Source organism: Oncorhynchus gorbuscha, linkage group LG21, assembly GCF_021184085.1.
Source record: "Oncorhynchus gorbuscha isolate QuinsamMale2020 ecotype Even-year linkage group LG21, OgorEven_v1.0, whole genome shotgun sequence".
In the NCBI taxonomy this organism is placed as follows: Eukaryota; Metazoa; Chordata; class Actinopteri; order Salmoniformes; family Salmonidae; genus Oncorhynchus; species Oncorhynchus gorbuscha.
This window is the reverse complement of record NC_060193.1, coordinates 39426704-39439942: the sequence shown is the minus strand read 5'-3', so window position 1 is coordinate 39439942 and position 13239 is coordinate 39426704. Positions and strand designations below refer to the sequence as shown.

At 40.3% G+C, this 13239-nt stretch overlaps 1 protein-coding gene across 1 annotated transcript; it reads right to left on the bottom strand.

Moving 5' to 3' along the window:
- Positions 1–1407: 1407 nt before the first annotated feature.
- LOC124008019 (zinc finger protein OZF-like) lies at positions 1408–8776 on the bottom strand. Its single transcript, XM_046318931.1, has 3 exons — positions 8769–8776; positions 7587–7759; positions 1408–3799 (listed from the first exon to the last, which is right to left on the bottom strand). The coding sequence occupies exons 1-3, from the start codon at positions 8774–8776 to the stop codon at positions 2418–2420; spliced, it is 1563 nt and encodes a 520-aa protein (XP_046174887.1). The 3' UTR covers positions 1408–2417.
- Between the last annotated feature and the right edge of the window lie 4463 nt (positions 8777–13239).

Below are 13239 nucleotides of genomic sequence, written 5' to 3'. Positions count from 1 at the left end.
TGTCCACTTCAAAACATAAGGAAAAAACAAAGACTGTAACTCCTTCCCCCCTAAGAGAATGCTTACCACCAACAGACAACAACTTAAAACTCACTAGCTACTTTTAGAACTCTCGCCCCCTTTGGAACGAGCCCCAAAACTCTCTCCAATACCGAAAAACGTACAGCCAAATTAAATTGTGATCCATGGCAACACGCACTGGCTAAATGCAAAACTTGTTGAATTGCACACCCTTGGGACAATCAGAAACCATGTTGTCCTCACCACGGACGTTTCAAGAGGAAACTCCTGGAATTTCCCAAGTAACTTTCCACCTCACTGCAGAGCTTCTCTCTCTTTTCAGGGTTCACTCAATAGGCATGTTGTTGGATCGGGGCCCAGTCCCCAATGTCATGCTCTGTGGGACATTTGGGTTGGCACATCTAAAAATGAACCCGGATATTCTAAAAGCAGGGCAAACAAGTGTCAATATAATTGTACCCCAAAATTGTCAGTTGGTTGCATAAATAATGTCACATGAAATGAAAATATGAAATATCAAAACCAAATGTGAAATAAAGACAATTAACACTTGAATCTTGTAAATAAATACTGGATTGATTATAAAAAACATTTATCAAATGTATTATACTGCGTCCATTGTGTATAAGCTTCAAGTACGTTGAAAGTAAGTTTTGTTTTTCAACTTTCAACTAAAAACGAATTTATATCGGACGTCGGGAATAGTCTTATTTTCAACGTCTTTTTACAATGACATTTTGCTAGGTTGGATAATATCCCAATGTCAAAACACAATTTTAACGTGTCCAAATCAATAACCAATATGCAGAAACAGTTTGGGATAAATTGAAAACCTAAACATAACATGTGCTATTTACACAAACATCTGCCACAATAATCATATTACTTGTATTTTTTAAACAAGCACCTCATAAACTGCACAAGCAGCAATAAATCACTGATATCGATTAGGGAGAAAATCAGGTTGTATTGTGCTGTTGAAACTAAACACAACTAAAAAAACATGGAAATTGGAGATATCTTTTACCTCACAGGTTAGAGGACAACATGCAGAAGACAGTCATCTACATTTTGGAGGGATGTAGTAATTTAAATGTAGGGGTCGATGAACAAAGGAAAGGAACACTTATTTGTCATCACTCATCGAATTATGCTAAAATGATTTGCATATGAGAGGGGGAAGATGAGGTTGCACAGAGAGGGGGAAGATGAGGTTGCACATCCTGTTAAAACTAATAGCTCAAAATCCACACGGAATCTGGGAATTAATGTGTACATCACTGGTTAGAGGACAATTTGTAGAAAACATCTCTTTACATTTTGAAGTGTTGTATTTTGTTTCAATTGGGTCGTGTCATGGAAATTCAGTACTTCGAGAGACTTGGACATTTCTTAAAACAATCATCTTTATTTAACATTGATTAGTTATTGCAATAATGAAACCGTCAGCCCAACAGTCTTAACTGACTGTTAGTCTGTGAGCCTCTACCCTTGACAACGCACAGTTTATATAGCTAATACCCAGAATGCTTGGTTCCACCCCTCCCATCTAGATTGGGGGGCACCATATAAGCCACTTTGGGCTCATCCTGTCTTCATTTGCACCTGGTGTTATATTAACCCCCGACCATGGCCTAATATCCCAGATGCCAGGATGTCTCAGGACCATTGAGTCCTTTGTTCTACTCCTCTCTATCCCAGCTCAACATACACCATATATTGTCTATGGGATGCAGGCTCAATCAGACCGGAGACATATGTCTCACCTGTACCACTAATCTTAGTATTGGAATGTGGCTGTTTGGTTTTTAATCACCGAGACATCAATCGTCAGCTTCAAGCCATCTCAAGCCCATGTCCTCGACACCCAAGGACTAGCTGCAGGAAGCTAGAATGAACACCATAAAACTCCGAATTAGCAGGACAGTAATATCGTACTGTTTTGTTAAGTAAATAATTGTTAAATATCCACCAAATTGAGGTTAATAAAATCATTTGTTCTGTCACAGACGCATGTGGTTTAAGTGTAATGTCTCCGTTAAAACTAACAGCTCAAAAACCACACGGAATCTAGGAATAATGTGTACATCACTCACTGGTTAGAGGACAATTTGCAGAAATCAGCTATCTACATTTTGAAGTGTTGCATTTTCATTCAAGTGGGTCACCAATGTGGTAAATGTAACAACTTTTTTTGTTAGTCACTTTTTGTTAAATCATATAAATAGAGAGCCTGGATTTTCCCCCTAAGGCATTAGCATGATATCATGCTGAAATCAATATAACAGGGGGCAAACGTTTAGGGTTCTACATTAAAGACATCATTAAAATACTCCTACAATGTTAAAACATTCTACATTGTGACATTATTTCATAGATGTCATGAAACAACTCCTTCATGTATGTATTTTCTGATGTTTGATCAGATAACTTTTATCAGAGTATCTCTTCCCACATTGATCACAGCTATAAGGTTTCTCTCCTGTGTGTCTCCGCTGGTGTATAGTCAGATAGCTAGATGTAGTAAAACTCTTCCCACATTGAACACAGCTATAAGGTTTCTCTCCTGTGTGTGTTCTCTGGTGTACTGTCAGACTGCCAGACGTAATAAACCTCATCCCACATTGATCACAGCTAAAAGGTTTCTCCCCTGTGTGTAGTTTACGGTGGGATATCAGGGAGCTTGACCTAGTAAAGCTGTTCCCACATTTATCACAGCTATATGATTTCTCTCCTGTGTGTGTTTTCTGGTGCATCTTCAAAGTATGTGACATTGAAAAGCTTTTTCCACAATCTGAACAGTGGTGAGGTTTCTCTCCTGTGTGTACTCGCTGGTGTATAGTCAGAGAGCTAGATGTAATAAAACTTTTCCCACATTGATTACAACTAAAGGGTTTCTCTCCTGTGTGTTTTCTCTGGTGTACTGTCAGATTGCTAGAATTAATAAATCTCTTCCCACATTGATCACAGATAAATGGTTTCTCTCCTGTGTGTAACTTTTGGTGGGATTTCAGGGAGCTTGACTGAGTAAAACTTTTCCCACATTGATCACAGCTGTAAGATTTCTCTCCTGTGTGTGTTTTCTGGTGCATCTTCAAAGTATGTGAAGTTGAAAAGCTTTTTCCACAATCTAAACAGTGGTGAAATTTCTCTCCTGTGTGTACTCGCTGGTGTGTTGTCAGATGGCTAGATGTAATAAAACTCTTCCCACATTGATCACAGCTATAAGATTTCTCTCCTGTGTGTGTTCTCTGGTGTACAGTCAGATCTCTAGATGTAATAAAACTTTTCCCACATTGATTACAACTAAACGGTTTCTCTCCTGTGTGTTTTCTCTGGTGTACTGTCAGATTGCTAGACTTAATAAATCTCTTCGCACATTGATCACAGCTAAAAGGTTTCTCTCCTGTGTGTAGTTTACGGTGGGATTTCAGGGCACCTGACTGAGTAAACCTCTGCCCACATTGATCACAGCTATAAGGTTTCTCTCCTGTGTGTGTTCTCTGGTGTGATATCAGGTTGGTTGAATGAGTAAAACTCTTCTCGCATCGAGTACAGCTATAAGGTTTCTCTCCTGTGTGTACTCGCTGGTGAATTTTAAGGTATGATGAATATTTGAAACGTTTCCCACAGTCAGAGCAGCAATGAGGTTTCTTCCCTGTGAGTCTGTGTTGGTGTTTCTTGAGGAGTTCTGATGTGGAGAGACTCTTCTCTGCCTCGTCAGCATCATGAGGTTGTTGAGGCTCCCCAGAGGATCCATGGTAGTCCCGTCTCTTTCCTGTGTGAATGGCAAAGTCAAACAGATGGTTAAAGGCCCACAACACTGTTTATTTGAGGTAAACGGTGATGCCCAGAGCGTACCCATGAAGTTGTACAACAATTGATGTCTGTTAAATTATATGAAAATTGTCTTGTTTTCACATTAGTAGAAACATTAAGATTGTAGACAATAAATAAATTATTAAAGTTGTTGAAACTCTTAAGCAGTGTGCCAGACAACTTTTGGTCTCCAATATAGGCCCCTTTCTGTGTTTAATAAAATTGTGGCACGAGGGCGATGCACATGCAATTTGCTTGTAGAAACTCCTCCATGCTAATGAGGAAACCACTAGTTATGGATGTAGTATATCTGGTAATGAGGAAACTCCTCCCTGCTATCGAGGAAACCAGACACTTCAGAACAAACTTCCTTTAGATGTTTTGGGGGAAACGATGTTACTATGGTTACTGTTGTTCCATGTTGTGAATGTTATCCAATGTGTTACTATGGTTACTGTTGTTCCATGTTGTGAATGTTATCCAATGTGTTACTATGGGTTATAGCAGTATGGCCTAATAATTTGACATAAATTAACTTTTGAATTCAAAATCAGAAAGCCAGATTATCCTTGGTATAACCTTAAAACAGTACTATACTGGGGAAGCACTTCATATTAGAGGGTGTTTCTACAGTACTATACTGGGGAAGCCCTTCATATTAGAGGGTGTTTCTACAGTACTATACTGGGGAAGCCCTTCATGATGGAGGGTGTTTCTACTGTACTATACTGGGGAAGCCCTTCATGTTGGAGGGTGTTTCTACAGTACTATTCCTGGGGAAGCCCTTCATGTTGGAGGGTGTTTCTACAGTACTCGACTGGGGAAGCCCTTCATGTTGGAGGGTGTTTCTACAGTACTATACTGGGGAAGCCCTTCATGTTGGAGGGTGTTTCTACAGTACTACACTGGGGAAGCCCTTCATGTTATTTAAACCTTCTTAAAACAATTCCGTATAGCTTAGAAGGACCTACCCCTCAGACAAGGCTTAGACTGTAATGGGTTAAAACTATTTAAAATTTACAGTACTCAGACTAGTTATCCTGGGATCTTACATTACACTGAGACTAGTTATCCTGGGATCTAACATTACTCAAACTAGTTTTCCTGGGATCGTGCATCTTACATTACTCAAACGAGTTGTCCTTGGGAATAGTTTTAATACATTTGCAAAAAATCTAAATCTGTTTTTGCTTTGGCATTATTGGGTATTGGATTGGCATTATGGGGTATTGTGATGGCATTATGGGGTATTGTGTGTAGATTGATGAAAAAAAATATTTATAATATGATCAATTTTAGAATAATGGGATGCACCGACATTACATTATTGGCCAATATTTTCCTTGCCCCAAAAAACGAAACCGATAAACCGATATTTAAAATTGTTGCTGCCTTTTAAGCATTCTAGTACAGTTAAATATTTAACACACTCGATTATGAGTGATTATGATTTTTCAACGGCGATACCCATTATTGGAGGACCATAAAAGCTGATACCAATTAAATCGGCCAATGTTTTGTTTATTTATTTGTAATAATGACAATTACAACAATACTGAATGAACACTTATTTTAACTTAATATAAAACATCAATAAAATCAATTTAGCCTCAAGTAAATAATGAAACATGTTTCATTTGGTTTAAATAATGCAAAACAAAAGTGTTGGAGAAGTAAGTAAAAGTGCAATATGTTCCATATAAAATATGTGCTATGTAAGAAAGCTAACGTTACTACAGTCCCTTGCTCAGAACATGAGAACATATGAAAGCTGATGGTTCCTTTTATAACATGAGTCTTCAATATTCCCAGGTAAGAAGTTTTAGGATGTAGTTATTATAGGAATTATAGGATTATTTCCCTCTATACCATTTGTATTTCATTAACATTTGACTAGTGGATGTTCTTTTAGGCACTTTAGTATTGCCAGTGTAACAGTATAGCTTCCGTCGCTCTCCTCGCTCCTCCCTGGGCTCGAACCACCAAACAAGGACAATTAGCGTGCGCTAACTAGCTACCCATTTCACTTCGGTTACACGAGCCTCATCTCGGGAGTTGATAGGCCTGCTTCTGCCTACCACCGCTCAGTCAGATACTTGTATGCTCAGTCAGATTATATGCAAGGCAGGACACGCTAGATAATATCTAGTAATATCATCAACCATGTGAAGTTAACTAGTGATTATGATTGTTTTTTATAAGATAACTTTAATGCTAGGTAGCAATTTATCTTGGCTTACTGCATTCGCGTAACAGGCAGCCTCCTTGTGGAGTGCAACGAGAGAGAGGCAGGTCGTTATTGCGTTGGACTAGTTCAGGTTGCAAGATTGGGTCCCCCGAGCTGACAAGGTGAAAATCTATCGTTCTGACCCTGAACAAGGCAGTTAACCCACTGTTCCTAGGCCATCATTGAAAATAAGAATGTGTTCTTAACTGACTTACCTAGTTAAATAAAGATTAAATAAAGGTGTAATGTATATATATATATAATAATAATAATAATACATTCGGCAAATCGGCGCCCAAAAATACCGATTTCCGAATGTTATGAAAACTTGAAATCGGCCCTAATTAATCGGTCGACCTCCACAACACACACAAGGAAGCAGCAGTATAAGCCACTGCATCTCAGTGCAAGAGGTGTCACTACAGTCCCTGGTTCAAATCAGGCAGTATCACATCCAGCTGTGATTGAGAGTCCCACAGTAGTTGTCTGTTATTTGTGTAAAGAGGGCGAAAAGGAGAGGGATCCCACGTGGACAGGAAGACACAAATTATCATTATTATGGAAAATATAATTTTAAAATACAGGAATTTTAAAACTTTGGCTTTCTAGGTCATGTCAGTAGGTTACAGTAGGTTGTATATCTCAAGGTCATGCCAGTAGGCTACAGTAGGTTGTAACTCTAGGTCATGCCAGTAGGTGACAGTAGGTTGTAACGCTCTAGGTCATGCCAGTAGGCTACAATAGGTTGTATCTCAATAGGCCATGCCAGTAGGCTACAGTTGGTTGTAAATCACTCTAGGCCATGCCAATAGGCTACAGTAGGTTGTATCTCTCTAGGTAATGCCAGTAGGTTACAGTAGGTTATAACTCCCTAGGATATGCCAGTAGGCTACAGTAGGTTGCACCTCTCTAAGCCATGCCAGTAGATTACAGTAGGTTGTAACTCTAGGTCATGCCAGTACAGTAGGCTACAGTAGGTTGTATCACTCTAGGCCGTGCCAGTAGGCTACAGTAGGTTGTATCACTCTAGGTCAGTAGGTTACAGTAGGTTGTAACTCTCTACGTCATGCTAGTAAGTTGTATCCAAGTGGTTTAATCTCTCTAGGCCATGCCAGTAGACTACAGTAGGTTGTAACTCTAGGTAATGCCAGTAGTTTACAGTAGGTGTTATCCAAGTGGATAACGGAGAGACATCTTGGCAGTATATCCGTAATCGTTGGTGTAGCCAACCCAACTCTCACATGGCACTACTGGGGGGCACGGTGTGTAGTAAAACATCACTTACATGAAAATCACTATACGCCAGGCCCCAGTCTGCGGTCCGCAGATAGACCCTTCTCAAATATATATGTTAAGTCACTTTTTGGAAACCGAACGGAGAAAACAAGGTGTAGCTTGTTCTCTACTTCGTCTGATTCTAGACATATCAGTCATCATCCTATTGCCCCTCCGTTGAAGAGCTATTGACGAGCCAACTCAGAATATCCTAAATTAAAAACACATTTAAGGCGGTACTTACTGGTGTTAATTAGATCTCCTCTCTCCACCTCTTCATCTTTCAATGCGACAGTAATCTCCCCTTCCAAAACTGCATCCTCCTCTTCTTTTACTGTAACATCCACCTCCTCTTTCACTCTGAAAGAGTCTTCCTCTTCTTTCACTGAAACGTCTTCCTCTTCTTTCACTGAAACGTCTTTCTCTTCTTTCACTGAAACGTCTTTCACTGAAACGTCTTTCTCTTCTTTCACTGTAACAGCCTCACCATCTACTTCTTTTTTAACTGTAACATCCTCCTCTTCCTTCTCCTCTTTCACGACAATGTTCAGCCCCAGAGCTTCTTTCTCCGTCCAGCAGACCTCCTCTTCTTTAACAGGAGGGGAGAAGTTTAGGGAGCTCATGTTCGGGGATGTTAGCTAGCTAGCTATCATTAGCAACTAGGCTAGTGCTAATTTAACCAGCCAGCTACTATAGCTGACTAATACAAAATAAGGTAATATTAAATTAAATAGGTTAACAAGTAGATACGACAGAAGTGTGTCTAAAACACAGTAGCTAATATAGACCGAAAGCGTATAAATAGCTTGAATCTTTCGGCTATGTTGGCTAGCAAGCTACGGAGGTGGTTAACGAGCTGTTTCTGAAGAACCGTCCACTAGATTATACGTCACGCTGGCAGCGTCGCCTGAAAGACACACGTCGCCGTCTGCTGACTGGAGGGGAAACGCAGTTGAGGATCATATTTTATTTTCAGACATGGATTATTTTAAATGGATTTAATTAAATAATATTATTGTATTGAGACAAAGACCTGAATGTGTAGATTGATTAGTGTCCAGTCCAGGTCATCTATAAGTCTTTGCTAGGTAAAGCCCCGCCTTAACTCAGCTCAGCTGGTCACCATAGCAACACCCACCCATAGCACACTCTCGAGGAGATATATCTCACTGGTCATCCCCAAAGCCAACACCTTCTTTGACTGCCTTTCCTTCCAGTTCTCTGCTGCCAATGACTGCAACGAATTGCAAAAATCGATAAAGTTGGAGACTCATCTCCCTCACTAGCTTTATGCATCACCTATCAGAGCAGCTTACCAATCGCTGCAGCTGTACACAGCCCATCTGTAAATAGCCCATCAAACTACCTACATCATCCCCATGTTTTTATTTACTTTTTATGCTCTTTTACGCACCACTATTTCTACTTGCACATCCTCATCTGCACATCTATCACTCCAGTGTTAATTTGCTAAATTGTAATTACTTCGCTACTATGGCCTATTTATTGCCTTACCTCCTTACTCCATTTGTGAACACACTGTATATAGATTTTTCTATTGTGTTATTGACTGTTTGTTTGTTTATTCCATGTGTAACTCTGTGTTGTTTTTGTCGCACTGCTTTGCTTTATCTTGGCAAGGTCGCAGTTGTAAATGAGAACTTGTTCTCGACTGGCCACCTGGTTAAATAAAGGTGAAATAAAAAAAATAAAAAAATAATATTGTAACTTTATGACAACACCCAAATGGATACTGTCATTAATATGGATCTTCAATAATTACACGTAATTATTTCTTTATCTGTTTAGTTAGTCACATGTTCAACTATCATCAGCTGATCCAGGAAATAATTTTCTGAATGACAGTCACATGACAAGATCCCGACATGCAATAACAACCAAAGTGCTTCTTCATTCATTACTCTGGTAAAGACAGTTATGCCATGCTCCACGTTGGATCCAACATCCCTACTCAAATAAAATTTATTTATATAGCCCTTCGTACATCAGCTGATATCTCAAAGTGCTGTACAGAAACCCAGCCTAAAACCCCAAACAGCAAGCAATGCAGGTGTAGAAGCACGGTGGCTAGGAAAAACTCCCTAGAAAGGCCAAAACCTAGGAAGAAACCTAGAGAGGAACCAGGCTATGTGGGGTGGCCAGTCCTCTTCTGGCTGTGCTGGGTGGAGATTATAACAGAACATGGCCAAAATGTTAAAATGTTCATAAATGACCAGCATGGTCAATAATAATAAGGCAGAATAGTTGAAACTGGAGCAGCAGCACGGCCAGGTGGACTGGGGACAGCAAGGAGTCATCATGTCAGGTAGTCCTGGGGCATGGTACTAGGGCTTAGGTCCTCCGAGAGAGAGAAAGAAAGAGAGGAGAGAATTAGAGAACGCACACTTAGATTCACACAGGACACCGAATAGGGCAGGAGAAGTACTCCAGTTATAACAAACGGACCCTAGCCCCCCGACACAGAAACTACTGCAGCATAAATACTGGAGGCTGAGACAGGAGGGGTCAGGAGACACTGTGGACCCATCTCTTTAATAACACTTCCTGTAGACCTGACCAAGTGACCTCTCACATCTGATCATGCTGTGCCCTCTATGTAGCCTGTTCAGCTGCAGGAGGGGTTCACCGACACAGCTGATATAACCTAGAGGATTTAGGGAGAAGGGGAGAGAGGGATGAAGTGAAGGAGAGTCTGTTATTTAGAAAATAAGGTGGTTAAAGCGACAGTGTTCAACAGGAATTTGTGTGTGGCCTCACCTGGTGTCCACACCACACTAAGTGGCTGCAGAGTAGTTTATGCTGAAAAACATGTAAATACACGAGGACAAACAATATAGCATAGTGTTATGGGATGTTTTATGAATTATGACTAAATCATGTATACAGAACTATAACTAGCAAGAATTCTACCCTGTCTTTCTAGTAGTGTTAAATAATGTTTGTTCATTAGGAAGGGGTTATATAGCATGGACCTAGGAAGTAAGGAATGTATGTGGGGGTAGAAAGAGAGCAGAGAGTAGCAATAACCTGTTTGAACTGACCTGGCTGTAACTCAGGAGAGATAAGATAGGACAGGGAGAGCCCCTCCAGAGCTCTCGTATCTGGGGGAGACTGGAACTGTCAGCTGAGTGGTGATAAACTGTGGTGAGACTCGTGAGAAAATCCCTATGTTGGTGTGTGTATGTTTGTTAGGTTAGAATGTTATAAGAGGAATGTTTTTGTGTGTGCACAGCAGAGCTCACGAGAATAAAAGCTACTTACTAAGTAGACTGATCTCTGTCTGTTTCATTTTAATAAGAACCTTACAAATTCTTAGAAACAGACAGAGGATTTAAATTGAATTGGTTAATGAACACAGGAATGAAATTAACTTAACACAAAGTTATAGAAATAATGAAGTGTCTTACTATTCTCCATGGTTGGACCTCTTGCATATTCTTTAAAGGTGGAAGGAGCCAGTATACACCTGAACCTGCTTACTGCACAACACAATTCATCAATCAGATTGATACATGAGTGTGTAGGTGTGAGTTATAGGGTGTCTAATTGTTCTACATTTTTTCAATATTAGTGATTTAAAGTAGTCTGTTTTGGTTTTTGCACAGACATCACACCCTTACCTAAACAGCACCCTCACCTGAGAAGTAGAAATCAAAGGGAGAGAAACTGTGAATGGAATAACTGCAGTTGACATAGCTAAGTAAATGGAAGAATACTCTTATTGTAATGTGAATGGCTCTTAAAAGAGACTTTGGTTGTGCATAGTGTAGTCTATGGTGTTGCCAGGGAACAGCACCCTTGTTGAATAAGTAGGAGGTGAAGATCTCATGCACCCGGATTGCCTCTCTTGCTGCGTTGTTGGACCCCATCCTTGAAACATCCTGCAGAGCAGCAGACTCCTCCTCTGGCACACGGCGGCGAGCAGCAGATCCCCTCCTGGTCCTTGTGTCCATCCTCATGAAGTTACGCAGGACACAGGTAGCCTTCACACACCTGAATTCCTCCAGGAGGCAGTCCCAGATGACCATGGTCACCCAACCTTCAGGTGCCCTACCTGGTAACCGTAGGCAATCGTTTTGAAGGAATCTCCAGTTACAAGGTATCTGTAGGAATATGGAAGACAATGTAATTATTAGACTTTTACACCACCAGGTCATTGTGGACTCCTAAAGTATAATATCCCTGATAACAAATCATGATAACATTGGATTGATAGATGCATGGACACACACATATGTGCATGTGTAGCATGTGACAATAACAGGATCATATCAAGGATGGCATCACAAATGAATACAGAAATACCACTTGAACCTTGATGATGAGTTGATCATTTGAATCAGCTGTGCAGTGTGAAGGCAAAAACAAAAATGTGCCCCTCTGAGTCCCCAGGACTGAGGACCACTGCTCTTCATTGGGACCTCTTCATACCTATACTGGCTTTCATAGAGCTCTTTATCTGAGGGCAGAAAACCTCACAATAAACAGACTTCATTATAGTCAAATTACACCACACTGAATATTATGTTACTATTATCTCCATCCTCACTTCTAGGGACAGGACCAACACAAAAGTTCCTGCCCTTTCCAGAATAACATCCTCTCTCACTGACAGTTGTGGCTGCTATCATTTCACCCTCCATGGCTGTTAGCTACCTACATTTGGAGTTTGTTTTTTTACAGTGATAAATACATCAAGATGCATTTGCAAATAAATTCATTAAAAATCCTACAATGTGATTTTCTGGAATTTCTTTCTCATTTTGTCTGTCATAGTTGAAGTGTACCTATGATGAAAATTACAGGCCTCTCATCTTTTTAAGTGGGAGAACTTGCACAATTGGTGGCTGACTAAATACTTTTTTGCCCCACTGTACGTAAGAGACAGAAGAATGCACGATGGTCAATGCAATCTGGGATCCTTGGGACATCCCTACCCTAAACCCTAACCCTGACCGTAACCATTTTAAATGTCAACCTCAATGGGCTAGGGACGTCCCAAGAATGCATCTCTACCTGAAAATACATGATCAAAGTTATTGATCATTGGTATTCAGCAGTCATAAAGCCTTATTTACTTTAATGAACTACTAAAATAGTGATTTTGTCAGACAGCATAAACAGCAGCTCTACACTTTGACTGACTGATCCATTCATCATTCCATCCCTCCATAGCCTTCCTCTCCTCTGAAGACCGAGTGGGGGTGGAGCTCAGTCGAGGGATTGGTTAGGAAGAACACTTCTACAGCCAGAGAGGTGAGAGGTCACACATGGTTTAGATGGGAAATACCTATGTCCCCTTAGCGGTTCATCACGTCAGCGAAAAGGGGATATGTTCCATCATCTATGTTAATTTACATTAGTGCAAATTGTCCACTGATATTGGTGTAATTTCTCACCCCTTTTGGCTGTATAAAAGTTAATTTCCCCTCAGGCACACACGTTTGTTCTTTGTTATTACCCTGTGCCTCTGCCTGTTCACCCCGCTATCATCCAGAAGGCGAAGTCAGTACAGGTGCATCATAGCTGGGACCGAGAGACAGAATCTGTTTATCAATCTCAAGGCCATCAGACTGTTAAATAGCCATCACTAACGCAGAGAGGCTGCTGCCTACATACAGACTTGAAATCATTGGCCACTTTAAGGAATGGAACACTGGTCACTTTAATAATGTTTACACATCTGGTATTACTCATCTCATATTTATATACTGTATTCTATCCTATTCTACTGTATCTGTCTATGCATTGCTCATCTCATATGTATATACTGTATTCTATCCTATTCTACTGTATCTTAGTCTATGCCGCTCTGACATCACTCGTCCAAATTTTTTTTATATATTCTTAATTACATTCCTTTAGATTGTGTGTAT

What these genes read in the sequence shown, in the direction of transcription:
- LOC124008019 (XM_046318931.1), bottom strand. An exon ending in AGGAGATCTAATTAACACCA is followed by an intron (nt 3,800 to 7,586) that starts GTAAGTACCGCC and finishes CCATTCACACAG; the next exon opens with GAAAGAGACGGGACTACCAT.